At 45.1% G+C, this 17,150-nt stretch overlaps 1 protein-coding gene across 1 annotated transcript; it reads right to left on the bottom strand.

Moving 5' to 3' along the window:
* Positions 1-190: 190 nt before the first annotated feature.
* LOC115203263 (complexin-3) lies at positions 191-6,872 on the bottom strand. The gene is made up of 3 exons (XM_029767804.1): positions 6,390-6,872; positions 2,289-2,376; positions 191-2,025 (listed from the first exon to the last, which is right to left on the bottom strand). The coding sequence occupies exons 1-3, from the start codon at positions 6,545-6,547 to the stop codon at positions 1,801-1,803; spliced, it is 471 nt and encodes a 156-aa protein (XP_029623664.1). The 5' UTR covers positions 6,548-6,872; the 3' UTR covers positions 191-1,800.
* Positions 6,873-17,150: the final 10,278 nt, after the last annotated feature.

Raw genomic sequence — 17,150 nt, 5'->3', positions numbered from 1 at the left:
AATTCAACAATCATTAATCAACAAACATTCCGATGACGTTGTATTTTTGTCTCCACCTAGTGTTCAGAACATTGGTTTTATAGCATCAAACGATGGCTACTGTAAATGATATGTTATAAATCTTCTGTCCTAGAGTTTCTGACAAGATGGTCAGACTGGCTGGATAACAAATGGAGAAACATGAAGCATACATCATACAAATCTGTTTATTATGGTTTCAACAGTCAGTCAAAAATCAATAAGGTTCATACAGCACTGAACAACAAAGATGATGTAAAAGAAGCAAAGAATGGACAGGAAACAGAAACATCATGAAGAACATGTGTCTTCCTGAAATATCATCATGAGATCAACCTGAATCACCCCATAGGGTGACTGGAAATGAAAGAAGCTCTTGTTGTTGGCTTTTTAGTATCATTGCAGGTCACACACTTTAATACAGAGAGATATGTATAGGTGATCAGGCTCTGTAAGACTTGAGTAAGAATGAATTATATTCACACTTGTTCGTTTTGCTTCATGGAACTGACAAGAAAGCACAAAGTAGCTATCACATAAAACAAGCGACTAAGGCATGTTCACCATCCTTTCTTCAAATGCTATTACTGTCATGTCACAAAAGGACTGTTAAACTATTACAAGACATGAACCACTGTATTAAAGAAATATATATTGTATATTACTAAATAAGGTTGACAAACCCCTCTCCCGCTCTCACCTGCGTCTTTACTTAGTGATACAACAACAATTCAGACAAATACCAAGTACTCTATGTTCAAATATGTTCATAGTATTGTGTACTTATTAAACACTATGACCAGCACTCAGCCAGAGGATGACATTTTCAAAGACAGCACTTGACATATCATAGCAGCTAAATGACACCAAACCACCGGCACAAAACAGCACTGAGATGGAGAGGTCAGGGGTCAATATGAGGACAGGTTAAAGGCCAGAGTTGAAAGGTTAGATGGGTTGGCATCACAGAGGACAAGCTGTCTCTTAGCAAGGCCCCAACGAGTTAATGACCATAGACTAGATGGACAACAGAACAGGCTAACTGCAAATACATTTACACCTGCAATAGATATAACAGACACTTGGTTTGTAATGTACTGAATGTGGTCCCAAGACAAGAAAGTTTGATTTAGTCTCACACTTAATATGACTAGTTGATATACTTGGTGCCATTGTCTGAATGGTTTTCTGCGAAGGGTCTTTGGCATAAGACTATTACTCTGATTCCCCCACAGCTTAGACAGTGTTTACTCTGATTCCCCCACAGCTTAGACAGTGTTTACTCTGATTCCCCCACAGCTTAGACAGTGTTTACTCTGATTCCCCCACAGCGTAGACAGTGTTTACTCTGATTCCCCCACAGCGTAGACAGTGTTTACTCTGATTCCCCCACAGCGTAGACAGTGTTTACTCTGATTCCCCCACAGCTTAGACAGTGTTTACTCTGATTCCCCCACAGCTTAGACAGTGTTTACTCTGTTTTCCCCACAGCGTAGACAGTGTTTACTCTGATTCCCCCACAGCTTAGACAGTGTTTACTCTGATTCCCCCACAGCGTAGACAGTGTTTACTCTGATTCCTTGGCCAGAAGCTGCTGCAGTATGTTTGTGTGTGTGAGGCGGTGTTGACTGTATGTGTGTGTATTCAAAGCAACATGACTATCAACGTTTGTACATGATCATAGATCATATCTTACACAGATCCTTTGTTGTACAGATAAAGAGAGTAAGGGAGGGAGAGAGAGAGAGAGAGAGAGAGCAGGAATTCAGTCAGCCAGCCAGATCACATGAGATTGCACTTCTCAGCGGACTGTTTGAGGTCTTCCAGCGTGGCCTGGGCCTTGTCCTTCAGCTGGTCCATGTCCACATTCTGGATGTTGGTCAGCTGGCCCAGGACAGACGTTTTGGACTCCTCCTCCTTGTTGTCGTCAGCGATCATCTTGGCTAGCTCTGTGGGCAGCTCCACGTCATCCCCCGCCTGCTGGATCTGAGTGTCATCCAGCTCATTCTGGGTCGCACACACAGCGGAGACAGACACACAAACACACACACACAGGCCAGTGGGAGAGGGTGTAGGGAGCGCGGGCAAAGGAAAGGGAGAGGAATGAGATGATTGAGACAAAGGGAGAAAGGAAAGAGAGTACAAACAGAACACATTTGGATGCTGTTTTTGCTTCAAGGACACAACCTAGATCTGACCCTGTAATAACTGTAATAACATGTAGTAAGAAAATGCTTGAATCAAATATGCAGAATCAGTAATGGATGTACCTTTGGCAGTCTGTATTTGTCTCGGAAGTGACTTCTAACTGTTGCCCGCTCAGCTTTCTTCTGCGCAAAACTAGCATCTCGTTCCTGCCTGGGGAAAACCAGAGAGAAAATGGTTAACAGAAGCTGAAATAGTGTCGCTGCATGTAATCACACACACACACACACACACACACACACACACACACACACACACACACACACACACACACACACACACACACACACACACACACACACACACACACACACACACACACACACACACACACACACACACACACACACACACACACACACACCACAACGTCTGCAAAGGTGGGATAATCTCGATGCTTTGCTCAAGTTGATGCTTCATAACAAACACCTCCTTCAGTCCACCTCCATAATTCGACTGAAGGACTAAGGATTTAACGGCATTAGTGGCAATGTGAGGACAGATGCTGTAATGATAATTGAATTCATCCATAAGGCTTTTTGTAATATAAACATGTCGTGGTTTTTAGTATGGAACGTTGTTAGATTTGTTAGTAATGTGATGTATCACAAATGCACAAATTTATTGGTTACTATTAACCACATAGCTCAGCCATCGCGGTTAGAGTGTTGGGCCAGTAATGAAAAGGTCGCTGCTTCGAATACCTGAGCCGACAAGGTGAAAAATCTGCCGATGTGCCCTTGAGCAAAGCACTTAACTCTAATTTGCTCCAGGACGCCATACTACTATGTCAGACCCTGTAAAACAACACATTTCACTGCTTCTATCTGGTGTATGTGACAATATTAGATTTCTATACCACTGTGGATCTCATAGTGAGGGCTGAAAGAAAAGAACACAGGGAGCCCTCTGCCGAGCTGCACTCTGACTCAAGAGTAAAGGCCAACAGAAGGTGGACAAGCAGCAGTCACGCCTGGGGGTAGAGGAAGAGGGAGGGAGAACGACAGAGAGAGGCTGTGCTCTTGCAGTGAGACCCAGATGCAGTCTACTGCCGGTCCACTGCTCTACTGGGGAATTATATTCAGACTTCTGGGATGTAGAGCAGCATTGACTGACTGACTGACTGACTGACTGACTGACTAGCACTCACCTACTTCTACAGCTGCCAACTTAGTGAACCCACAGAAACCACTCTACAGAACTCTACACCCTTCCAACCCAGAGCCTAGGACAACACCACTCTACAGAACTCTACACCCTCTGAACTCAGAGCCTAGGACAACACCACTCTACAGAACTCTACACCCTCTGAACTCAGAGCCTAGGACAACACCACTCTACAGAACTCTACACCCTCTGAACTCAGAGCCTAGGACAACACCACTCTACAGAACTCTACACCCTCCCATCCCAGAACCTAGGACAACACCACTCTACATAACTCTACACCCTCCCATCCCAGAACCTAGGACAACACCACTCTACAGAACTCTACACCCTCTGAACTCAGAACCTAGGACAACACCACTCTACAGAACTCTACACCCTCTGAACTCAGAACCTACGATTACTCCACTCCAGAACACTGACTGACTAGCACACCTCATTTTACAGCTGCCAAACCAGTGAATCTACCCAACCTTGGATCACCTCACTCTACAGCACACCCAGACACCACAACACCCCATCACCATGTCCTCTGCCCTACACCACCATACAAACATCATCATACTGCAAGCCTTATGTTGAGGTAAATCAGATATTTATAATTCACCACCACGTACAGCAATACTGCAATACTACCCATCTGGTAACTCCAGCAGAGGGCAGACAAGAGACAGTTTGTGTTTTCTGTGGTAGCCCTCTTAGTATTACTCAAATCATCTTTGTCCCTAATTTTCCAATAATCAGATTTAAACAATCACTGAAAATGTGAAAATGTGATATAAACACCTGAATAGGATTGAACTCTTTCAAAAGACAAGACTAGACCTACACCTCGCACCAAACATTCCGAAGTAGACTCCATGAACCGAGGTGAGGTCATGTGACCTATGTGATCATGCCAACAGTGTGGTCTGAATGACAGCATGACATCATAATGCATACATACAGTACTGTAAACAATGGCATAATACATGTGCATGGCCAATGACAAGGCAATATCCCTATCATTCAGGGTATACAGGGCCAGCCCTGGGCATAAGCAACATAGGTGGTAGGTGGCCATAGGTGGCCTCTTGTTATGTCAGTCACTGACAGTTACTCAATTAGACCATGTCAGCTAATATTTTTTAGATTGGTAAATTAGTCTACCTAGCTATCTAAACTTGTAGTAATCATGGCCGAATTACCAACCAGGCACGAAGGGCCTTACCTCCAGGGGGCCCCAATTGATTTTGCTAGACACTCTGACTCAGATATCATATAAAAAATTCATGGCAAAATGTGGGAAAATTAATGGAAAAATGTGTAGAATTTCAGAAAATTTGCTTAAAACTGTACATTTTGCACATCGCCCCATGGAAAAATGCAGAAATCTTGTTTTAAAACTTCAAAATGTTTGGTCCCCCAAAAGGCTAGGGCTGGCCCTGAGGGGATATATACTGAGTGTACAAAACATCAAGAACCCCTTCCTAATATTGAGTTGTACCCCCTTTTGCCCTCAGAACAGCCTCAATGCATCGGGGCATGGACTCTACAAGGTATCGGAAGCGTTCCACAGGGATGCTTCCCACAGTTGGCTGGATGTCCTTTGGGAGGTGGACCATTGTTGATACACATGGGAAACTGTTGAGAGTGAAAACCCCAGCAGCATTGCAGTTCTTGACACAAATTGGTGCGCCTGGCACCTACTACCATACCCCATTCAAAGGCACTTAAATATTTTGTTATTCCCTTTCACCCTCTGAATGGCACACATACACAATCCATGTCTCAATTGTCTCAAGACTTAAACATCCTTCTTTAACCTGTCTCCTCCCCTTCATCTACACTGGTTGAAGTAGATTTAACAAGTGACATCAATAAGGGATCATAGCTTTCAGTCTATGTCATGGAAAGAACAGGTGTTCTTAATGTTTTGTTCACTCAGTGTATATTCACAGTGGCATTACTGTTATCTTGCCCACTGTGAATGAACATGAGCATGTAAACCACCACACAGCAGCACATAAGCCAGCGCTCTGAAAGAGCCAATGGTAGAGCTCCTGATGGCACTGAGATGACGAGTCTTGTGTCTTCTCCTCTCAAGGGCATCATATGACCAGTGGATGTCATTGTGACTACTGTGCCTGATAACATGATTATATATGACATGCCATTGCAAACAACCCCATTCCAACAACCCTATTCTCCTTGTATTATACAGAGCACTGACACCAGACTTTGTGTTATGATCAGAGTCATCTGTTTCAAACCTTGACATCTTCTCCTCTCACATAGGGGAATTTGCAGTAAAGTCAATTCAATTATCAGAGGTTTTATGATATGGACAGAGGACAGTCTATGGCTATGGAAATGGGTTTCTTTGTTATACCCAGATAAAAAATACATTTCAAGATCAGAGATACTCACATCAGACTAATTTATTCTGTTGAGGTGTCTACTCTTTGTGAATAAAATGAAGATGGAGGCCTACATCACAGGGACATGCATGAAAGGGGGGAAACTATTTGGAGAGCTCATTGAGGATGATATTCAATACATTTTGAGATAAATTGGACATAAAAGTAACTGAATTCATGTTCTAGAATGAATCTGAGGACAAGTATCAACCTGAAGCATTAGTATATGCCTATTGGATAACGAGTCCGTCTTACAGTATAATTGGGCATTAAACTCACTGTGATTACTGACACATTTTTGTTTCTGGATTAGGCTATTGCAAGAATTCCAGTGGAAAACCGTCCTATATAGCCTAATTCTTGAAACCTGAAAGAAAACTCATGTATCGAGTGTAGCAGCTGTGTGGTGAGCTCCGGAGCACGCCGTGGATCCCTCTGATGCGTAAAATAGTGCACGGCGCACTGGGGCTTGTAAAGGCACGCTCTCAGCAGCTTATTTACATTGGACATTAAACAGAATAAACGCCGCTTTATAGTACGCAACCCTTTCAAAATATATAGGCTATTCAAATTGATCGATAAATGTGGGTTTGTTCTTACTTTTCCTCCTCTAACTGTTGTTGATATTGTTCAAATTCCTCTTGGGTCATTCCTGCCGCTGCTGCTTCCGATTTCTCTCCTTCGGGCTTTTCCTCAGTCAAACCCCCGGTCAGGTTCTTCACATGCCCTCCCACCATTTGTTTCACCATAAAAGCCATCTTTCTGCCTCTTAAGAGTCCGTTAACTGACCGGGTCAGAACGTGGACCTTTGATGCGCTCTTGATGAAAGCTGAGTAAATCAATGTATATCCACCGAAGTGTCTCAAAAATATATGGGAAAAGTCAATACAATCATCCAAAAGTTTTACTCTCGACACTCCGTCGTGCACTGCTGTGACGGATTGAGAATAGACGCGTTTCAGCACCAGTGCCAATGGACAGCTCCGAGTTGAGTGGGGAGGTTAGCAAGAGATGACGTTTCTGCACAAATATCTGAGCCAACAAGTTTTACTCTCAACTCTACCAATGGTGTTTTTTCCTAACCCAACCTCCACTCCCTCTGCCCAATCCCACGGATCGCTGGATTACGCATGCGCTTTCATGATGTGCCCTAGCACCACACGTGGGTTCCCGTGATTCGCCGTCTGATTATAACTCACTATTGAGTGAGACAGGCACTCCTCACGTTCACAACGGACTCCGGCAGAGACAGACACACGTGACGAGTTAACTATCGCGTCTACTAGCTGTTTTGTATGGTTTTGATGTCCGTGCGTCTTTGGGGTCATTTTGTGCGCTTTTTTGTTGTTGTGAAAATCAAAGGGTTTCCGAACGCACTTATGTCATAAACTCAGCAAAAAAAGAAAAGTCCTCTCACTGTCAACTGCGTTTATTTTCAGCAAACTTAACATGTGTAAATATTTGTATGAACATAACAACTGAGACATAAACTGAACAAGTTCCACAGACATGTGACTAACAAAAATGGAATAATGTGTCCCTGAACAAAGGGGGGTCAAAATCAAAATGAACAGTCAGTATCTGGTGTGGCCACCAGCTGCATTAAGTACTGCAGTGCATCTCCTCCTCATGGACTGCACCATATTTGCCTGTTCTTGCTGTGAGATGTTACTCCACTCTTCCACCAAGGCACCTGCAAGTTCCCGGACATTTCTGGGGGGAATGGCCCTAGCCCTTACCCTCCGATCCAACAGGTCCCAGACTTGCTCAATGGGATTGAGATCCGAGCTCTTCGCTGGCCATGGCAGAACACTGACATTCCTGTCTTGGAGGAAATCACGCACAGAACGAGCAGTATGGCTGGTGGCATTGTCATGCTGGAGGGTCATGTCAGGATGAGCCTGCAGGAAGGGTACCACATGAGGGAGGAGGATGTCTTCCCTGTAATGCACAGCATTGAGATTGCCTGCAATGACAACAAGCTCAGTCCGATGATGCTGTGACACCACCCCAGACCATGACGGACCCTCCACCTCCAAATTGATCCTGCTCCAGAGTACAGGCTTCGGTGTAACGCTCATTCCTTCGACGATAAACGTGAAACCAACCATCACCCCTGGTGAGACAAAACCGCGACTCGTCAGTGAAGAGCACTTTTTGCCAGTCCTGTCTGGTCCAGCGAAGCGACGGTGGGTTTGTGCCCATAGGCGACGTTGTTGCCGGTGATGTCTGGTGAGGACCTGCCTTACAACAGGCCTACAAGCCCTCAGTCCAGCCTCTCTCAGCTTACTGCGGACAGTCTGAACACTGATGGAGGGATTGTGTGTTCCTGGTGTAACTTGGGCAGTTGTTGTTGCCATCCTGTACCTGTCCCGCAGGTGTGATGTTCGGATGTGCCGATCCTGTGCAGGTGTTGTTACACGTGGTCTACCACTGCGAGGATGATCAGCTGTCCATCCTGTCTCCCTGTAGCGCTGTCTTAGGTGTCTCACAGTATGGACATTGCAATTTATTGCCCTGGCCACATCTGCAGTCCTCATGCCTCCTTGCAGCATGCCTAAGGCACATTCACACAGATGAGCAGGGACCCTGGGCATCTTTCTTTTGGTGTTTTTCAGAGTCAGTAGAAAGGCCTCTTTAGTGTCCTACGTTTTCATAACGTTGACCTTAATTGCCTACCATCTGTAAGTTGTTAGTGTCTTAACAACCATTCCACAGGTGCATGTTCATGAATTGTTTATGGTTCATTGAACAAGCATGGGAAACAGTGTTTAAACCCTTTATAATGAAGATCTGTGAAGTTATTTGGATTTTTACGAATTATCTTTGAAAGACAGGGTCTTGAAAAGGGACGTTTATTTTTTTGCTGAGTTTATGAAATAAGCCATTCCTATTTGGAGTTATACATCACTTATAATTTAGTTTGCGTTATTTGTCCTGTGTAGTATAGTCTAATACTATTTTTATTAAAATATTAATGTGGATGAAGGAATATTATCTGTTTTCCACTGAGCGCACATAAACATGTCTCATTTGAAGAGGGCACGACAAAACCTACTCCCGCTCAGGAGACTGAAAAGATTTGGCATGGGTCCTCAGATCCTCAAAAGGTTCTACAGCTGCACCATGCAGAGCATCCTGACTGGTTGCATCACTGCCTGGTATGGCAACTACAGGCACTACAGAGGGTGGTGCGAACGGCCCAGTACATCACTGGGGCCAAGCTTCCTGCCATCTAGGACCTCTATACCAGGCAGTGTCAGAGGAAGGCCCTAAAAATTGTCAAAGACTCCAGCCACCCTAGTGATAGACTGTTCTTTCTGCTACCGCATGTTAAGCGGTACTGGAGCGCCAAGTCTAGGTCCAAGAGGCTTCTAAACAGCTTCTACCCCAAGCCATAAGACCACTGAACATCTAATCAAATGGCTACCCAGACTATTTGCATTGCCCCCCCACCCCCCACCCCCGACTCTGTACCGGTACCAACCTTGCTATTGTTATTTTACTGCTGCTCTTTAATTACTTGTTACTTTTATCTCTTATTCTTATCCATATTTTTTTTCAACTGCATTGTCGGTTAGGGGCTCGTAAGTAAGCATTTCACTGTAAGGTCTACACCACTGTAAGGTGTACACCTAAAATGTGATTTGATTTGATTTGATATGCAGTGGGGGTGGGCAGTTGTCTGCTGCTCAGGGAAAGAGAGAGTGAAAGAGAGAGAAAGAGAGAGAGAAAGAGAGCAAGAGAGAGAGAGAGCAGCTTCTCCAGGCAAACTGGTGTGTAATTGCATTTGAAAGGAATGTTGCACAAACCTCAATAAACAGTTGTCCATGCCCCTGATAAAGGCTATTTTGCTTTATGGTTAACACACAGACCACACACTCACATCACTCAGATCAGTTTGATCCTTCACCGCCAGGTCATTATCAGTGTGTCTCACCTAACCTATCTCCATACACAACAGTACAGGAAAAGGTTATAGTGTTACAAATTAATGAGACCAATTAGAGCCTATACTGTAGTCATCATTAAGACAATATTATTTAAATATTTGGATACAAATCCTGTCTTTCTCTTTCTCTCTTCTCTCCCTCCCTCCCTCCCTCTCCCTCTCTCTGTCTTTCTGCCCCCCCTCTCTCCCTCCTCTCTCTCTTTCTCCACCCTCTCATTGTCTAAAATCCACAAAATGTGAAATGTATACTCTCCACAGATACAGTATGAGGTGCATCTTCAATCAACAACTTTTGCATCATGATGTGCGCAGCACGCCTGACACCAAGAAGCATGCCCTACTTTCCATTGGATTAGGAGAGACAGATCATGTGTCAATGCACTCTGTCACTGGCTTAACAGACCCACCTGGGTAGTTTCAAATCCCCTGGCTGCCAAACTTCAAAGCCTCCTCTACATAAAGTAAATTGAATTATAACTTTCCAAAAAAGTATGATCGAATTGTAATCTGTGTAAAATGTAAGAAGAATTGACACCGTGAGATGTTTCTTATTTAAGCACAAGTGTTCTCCTGGGACCTGCTCTCTGTTCACAGCTCAGGTCTCGTCTTGTCTCACACACTGCTCGTCATGAGTCACCATTCAGCCCTGGATAAGGAGGTTGCATACAGACCGATATTAATATACATTATGTCAACTATACAGCCGCACAGTATATAGACTGCAGATACCAGTGGGACCAGGGTGTTTGAGGGTCTCCAGGGGCATCCATTCTACTGCAGGCCATGTCACATGTGAGTGGTGGTGGTGGACACTGATATTGATACAGCATGGTGCTTCAGCTTTTCTACATTCTATATACTCACATAGATTCTACATGTGTCTGGAACTCTAATGGAGGGATGTGACACCATACTTCCACAAGAAATTCCATCATTGGGTGTTTTGTTGATGGTGGTGGAAAACTCTATCTCGGGCGCCGCTCCAGAATCTCCCATATGTGTTCAATTTGGTTTAGATCTGGTAGCTGAGAAGGCCACGGCGTATGGTTTGAATCGTTTTCATGCTCATCAAACCATTCAGTGACCACCCCTGCCCTGTGGATGGAGGGATTGTCATCCTATGGTGGCATAGCCATGGTAGCCAAAATAATGGCCTGCCCAGCATTTGTATACATGACTCTAAGCATGATGGGATGTTAATTGCTTAATTAACTCAGGAACCACATCTGCTTTCAATATACTTTGTATCCCTCATTTACTCAAGTGTTTCCATTAGATTGAATGTTCTGTGAAAATGACCAATGGAGCTATATGCAAAGCATAGATGTGACGCATGAGTGCGTTAATGAAAATGTCTCACACAAACCCTTATATAATGAGCACGCATGGACAAGCACTTTACACACAAACCCCAACAGAACTGTGCGGGCCTGTCTGGGTGAGGGCACAGCTGGCCCTGCCTCAGCCTCAGCCTGCCTGGATCAGCCTATTTCTGTGTTTGTGTGTCACAGTGTAGCGTATGGAGCTGTAGCTGAGGGGCTTGGTTGCTGTGACCTCTGAGACATAACCCCAGTTCAGTGTGAAGGGGGTAGATGTAGTACCCAAGGAACCATCTCCCCTCTGACTTCCCATATTCTGATTAACTGGTACTGTTTAGTCCAGCGAAAATAGACACACATCCTTATCCTCCAGGTAGGAAATCACCTGCAAACGTGCTGCTCACTAAATGTGACTTGAGCATTTCCAGTGATTAGTGTGTGTGAACATGACAGAGAGCACCATGCTATCCATCTCTCTGGGTTAGTCAGGTGGTGGTGGTGTTTAGGATTACCAAACGGTGGGATAGAGACTCCTGTATGTCAGCCATCCCTTCTGATCCTCAACAGATGTCACACCTTTGTTTCCTCAGATGAAGGCTAAAAATCCTCATGTAACTACTGACTGCAGCAGCACACAATAGAATGGTTCAGGGAGCTTTGCTTGGAGCTCTACAGCGATGAGTATATGCAGTTATCAGCTAGTGCAGGGCTGTCACTTACTTTGCCCAAGGGACCATTTCTATAAAGGCAATTGTCCAGAGGGTCACTCACTTTTCACCTGCGGTGCTTTAACAAAACAATCTGATGCTAGGAACGACCTAATTCCATTGTGTGGAGTGTTGTTTGTCCAACATCAAATCTTAAATCATCCAAGAGGCAAGTGTTGCTTGGTGTTAGCGTTACATCATGGCAGGCTGCACACAGCCCATGGGACAGCATGTTTGACACCCCTTAGGTTCGTTTTTTAGGTGCTAAACTACATTCTGGGTCACGATGCTAACACTGGGCCTTCCACTTACATCACTGTCTACCATATAAGCAACACATTATGTTGGGGCTTAGCATGAGTATGAGGACATTCTAAGTGGTAGTGGAGGTCAGGAGGTTTTAACATGAACATAAAACCATGGGCATCATAATGTAGATTGGATATGAATCTTTATTTGATTTATTTAACCGTTATTTTATCAAGGAGCCATACTGAGACCAAGGTCTCATTTACAGATGAGCCCTGAATGACATAAAGTACAGAAAATACACACATCAATATAAATACATAATGCAAGCAGAAAGAAAAACTAGGTCATACATGTTTTTCTTAGAATACGGCGTATATCCTGAATATGAGAATAAGGTAAGTTACATCATGCAACACAAGACTGGTCCATACCAGCTTCCCATTCACTTAAACCTAATACCTTTCATCCTCCACCTCTCTCTGTCCCCTTCTCTACCATTACCTTACATTCCCACCCTTCCCATCTCTTCCTCCATCTCTCTCCCTTCCTCCATCCTGTATTTTCCTGATGTAGTCCAGTTGCCTGAGAGGGATTGCAGAGCACAATAAGGTAGTGCTGGCGATGGTGAAATGGGATGCAATAGCCGGAAGATTCTCTTTCATCTGAATTGCTGCAAACAATCGGCAATGAGAGGGTGAAAAGAGAGAGGAATGGTGAGAGGGAGAAGGGAGGAGTGGTGAAATGAGGATGGGGAGGAGATGAAGTGGAGGAAATGGGGTTAGAGGATAAGGGAAAGGTCAGAGGTGACTGGGGGCAGGAGCAGGAGTGATGAACGGTGATAGTAATGTATGTTTGGGGGTAAAGTGGTGGTAATGCTTGTATCCTATTGCCTGGTGGTGGAATACACATAATCCTCTAGAGAGGTCTGTTCAGTTCTGTATGGGATATTCATTATGCTGCAATTCTAACTAGAAACATAGTGACATCCTTTGGGCACTTAGGATATGTAAAAATTAAATAAAGAAGGCCCCATTTAGTGAGTTACAGTTGTTCAATATGCTGAACCAAAAAAAGCAGCAGTCAATCTCTTCCAATTCCATCTGGATGTGGCTCAAAGGCCGTCCCCAGGCTATACACTCCTCCTGTTTCCTGTGTGGAGTTGCAGAGTTACTTCTCACCCACCCCTTCCCTCCCCTCCCCTCCCCTCCTCACCCCTTCCCTCCACCCCTCATCCCTCCTCCCCATGCCAACATCCCCTTCTGTCTTACATAAGCGGTAGCCAACATATAGCCCTATCCTCATTCTATCCCCCCCATACACACACAGGCAGGCCAGATTAAGACTGTCACGAAGACCTTGACAAAGATCCCTGTATGAAGTGACGTATGCATGAGTCATGGCAGAGCCGTGTGCACTTCTCTCCACATTCAAATAAACAGTGTCCCTGCCTGTTTATATGATGTGAACTGACTTCCTCCCAGCTAAAGTGTCCTCACATGCCCGTGTTAGGGCCCCTCCACCCCACTACACTGACTGGCCCACTCTGAGTGCAAGAGGAATTTCTAGGATTAAAAGAAAACAAAGCGAGGAATCCGAAGGAGGGTGAGAGAGAGTCTTTGTCTTGGAGAGCGTTCAGTTCCCAGGCTTGGGAGAACTAGGATGATGTAAGAGTTCGGGCGTGGTCCGTCTGGGGGCGTGGTCCGACTCCGTCTCCATTCTGTTCTCATCATGAGGCGCCACTCTGCTCTGCCACTCTGCTCTGCCACAGACCCAAGCAGCTTGCCCCAAGCCCTGGCTCCAGCCTAATATTAAATGGGAGGTGTGGTTGTGTTTTTATTAAAGTGTGTGTGTGTGTATGTTTGTCTGCACAATGGTCCACTGAAGGATTCTCTCCCCATTCACTGTTTAAGTCAGACAGACAGACAGACAGACAGACAGACAGACAGACAGACAGACAGACAGACAGACAGACAGACAGACAGACAGACAGACAGACAGACAGACAGACAGACAGACAGACAGACAGAGACAGAGACAGAGACAGAGACAGAGACAGACAGAGAGAGACACAGAGAGAGACAGAGAGAGAGAGAGACAGAGATTGCTCTGAGTGGGCCCTCATGCTTACCCACTACTAGTGGACACATTGAAACGGAGTGCAGTGAAATAGAACAAGTGTAAATATGGGGTCCTGTGGAGTCTGCCATATAACGAAGTGAGGAGTGAGACAGTAATATGGACAGTGCAGAGGTAGTCATGCACACAGACATTCACCAGGAGAGTGTTTGAAACACACGGTTCAACATCCTCCAAAACACACAAATGAATGCGCTTATGCACACACACACACTATGACAAGATGGCACCAAGACATGGACGCCCTGTTCCTGGCTCCTAAGCAACTTTGCAGTATTTCACAAGCATTTCCCTACACCTGCAATAACATCTGCTAAATATGTGTATATGTGACCAAGTACATGTGATTTGACTTCTGTACAGCTGTGGCTATGAGGATAGCCATGGGACAGTAGCATTCCATCCTTGATGAACTGATCTAACTTTCTTTCACCACACTGCATATATATCATAGTTGTCCTCATAAACCTCACAGAATAAAGTTGTCCTCAGATTCCGAATGCACTGTATAGTGATAAGATAACTATTCAGACCCCTTCCCCTTTTCCACATTTTGTTACGTTACAGCCTTATTCTAAAATTAATCAAATAAAATAAAAAATCATCAATTTACACACAATACCCCATAATGACAAAGCAAAAAAAGTTTAGATATTTTTGCAAATTTCAAAAAATTTAAATAATGAAATACCTTATTTACATAAGTATTCAGACCCTTTGCTATGAGACTTGAAATTAAGCTCAGGTGGATCATCCTTCCACTGATCATCCTTCCATTGATCATCCTTCCATTGATGTCTCTACAACTTGATTTCTACAGCTCCGAGACAAGATTGTGTCGAGAAGGGTGCCAAAACTTTCTGCAGCATTGAAGGACCACAAGAACACAGTGGCCTCCATCATTCTTAAATGGAAGACATTTGAAACCACCAAGACTCTTCCTAGAGCTGGCCGCCCGGTCAAAACTGAGCAATCGGGGGAGAAGGGCCTTGGTCAGGGAGGTGACCAAGAACCTGATGGTCACTCTGATAGAGCTCCAGAGTTTCTCTGTGGAGATGGGAGAACCTTCCAGAATCTCTGCAAAATTCCACCAATCAGGCCTTTATGGTAGAGTGGCCAGACGGAAGTCACTCCTCAGTAACAGGCACATGACCACTTGGAGTTTGTCAAAAGACACCTGAAGGACTCTCAAACAATGAGAAACAAGATTCTCTGGTCTGATGAAACCAATACTGAACTCTTTGGTCTGAATGCCAAGCGTCACGTCTGGAGGAAACCTGGCACCATCCGTAAGGTGAAGCATGGTGGGAGACTAGTCAGGATCAAGGAAAAGATGAACGGATCAAAGTACAGAGAGATCCTTGATGAAAACTGAGAGGTTCCTGTCCTGAACTCTGTGTTGTATTGACTTCCTGTGACAGGAGGAAGGATAAGCAACTGTGTTGATCTTAGCCTCGAAGCCTCTCATCCCCATCCCGTCACATCCAGCTTTTCTCTGCCTCTTCAGGTTCCTGGCCCATTGCCCAAAGCCCAACTTCTAGATGTGTGTAAGCTATCCTACAACAGTCAGACCTCACAACAACACACCAGAGGAGGCTGGTGGGCAGAGCTATAGGAGGATGGGCTCATTGTAATTCCTGGAATGGAATCAATGGAACAGTATTAAACATATGGAAACCACATTTGATTCCGTACCATTTTTTCCTTTCCAGACATTACAATGAGCCTGTCCTCCTTTAGCTCCTCCCACCAGCCTCCACTGCAACACACACACTAACAAGCACACATCTGCAAAGCTGACTGCCCAGTGATGAGCCTTCAAACACTTCTAAATGTTCATGTAGGCCTACAACATTCAGACCACACAACAACAGAACAACACACAGACTACTGTCTGGCTGCTGTCCTGACGACACAAACCCTCCCTCCCTGCCTCAGTCAGTCTGTCGAAGCCAGGGAACATGAGATGAGTTCAGTAGAGGACGACTGAAGGCAACTCAGATGCTTGTTGCCAACTTGACTTGAAAAATCCGGCCTATCCCCTGGGCACACTCGTCATTCTCTCCACTACTGGAGGGATTGTCTACCCTCTCCTCTCTTTTCTCACCCTCTCCCCTCCCCCTATCCTCTGCCTTCTCCTCTTCTTTCCCATTCTTCTCCCCCCTCTACGCCATATTCTCCTCAATCACCAAACGTATTACTACTGGCCCAATGAAAGAGGCTGTGTTGTGTGTCATGGCCAGGCTGAGGTGAAGCCCAAACTAGGCTGCTGAGGAGGTCGACTGCAGCCAGGAGCCATCAAACTCCCAGGACTGCTGGACAGGGACCTCAGATTCATGTGACAGGCTGCCTGGAGACGTTAGCATCGCTGGGCCTCCGGTCCCAAACGGAGTGATGGGCCTTCTTACACGGGACCAAAGACCGTCACATGCGCGCACACACACATACACACAGTCACATACACAACGTCTCACTACCCAGTCCACCATCACACGGCTAGGGTCGAGAGAGACCCCGTCACCAGGCGTCCGGTGTAGTACGTCCCCCCAGACTATACAACCTGTCACACACAACGGCTCTCTGGGCAGACAAGTCATACACACATCATTGGAGAAAATAGAGCGGTTACACAAGCCTTCGCATAGAACATCAGTCTTGGCTTATCCTGACCTGAAACACCACCACTGTATGGGCTGTTATCAGTCAAGTCCAACTTCAAAGGGTTTTAGGACATGAAACCTCCAAGTCAAATAAGAGAATATACACTCCTAGAGCCAGTAGGATTTTGTGTGAGGAAGTCAACAGAAGAGGGTCTTTTCAAAGGGCCATGGCCTCCTTTTTTACTTATTGTGAAACTCTCTCCTCTAAGAGAACCCAGAATTCCACCGGAATTCTCAGCATCCCCGCATTTCCCGCTCCAACATATAAACACACACACACACACACACACACACACACACACACACACACACACACACACACACACACACACACA

Source organism: Salmo trutta, chromosome 12, assembly GCF_901001165.1.
Source record: "Salmo trutta chromosome 12, fSalTru1.1, whole genome shotgun sequence".
Lineage (NCBI taxonomy): Eukaryota > Metazoa > Chordata > Actinopteri > Salmoniformes > Salmonidae > Salmo > Salmo trutta.
This window is presented reverse-complemented; position numbering and strand designations above follow the sequence as displayed.

Coding starts and splice junctions, on each gene's coding strand:
- LOC115203263 (XM_029767804.1), bottom strand. CDS start 6,547: ATGGCTTTTATGGTGAAACAAATGGTGGGAGGGCATGTGAAGAACCTG. Junction 2,377..6,389: donor CAACAGTTAGAGGAGGAAAA/GTAAGAACAAAC, acceptor GGTTTTCCCCAG/GCAGGAACGAGATGCTAGTT. Junction 2,026..2,288: donor ACAAATACAGACTGCCAAAG/GTACATCCATTA, acceptor TGTGCGACCCAG/AATGAGCTGGATGACACTCA.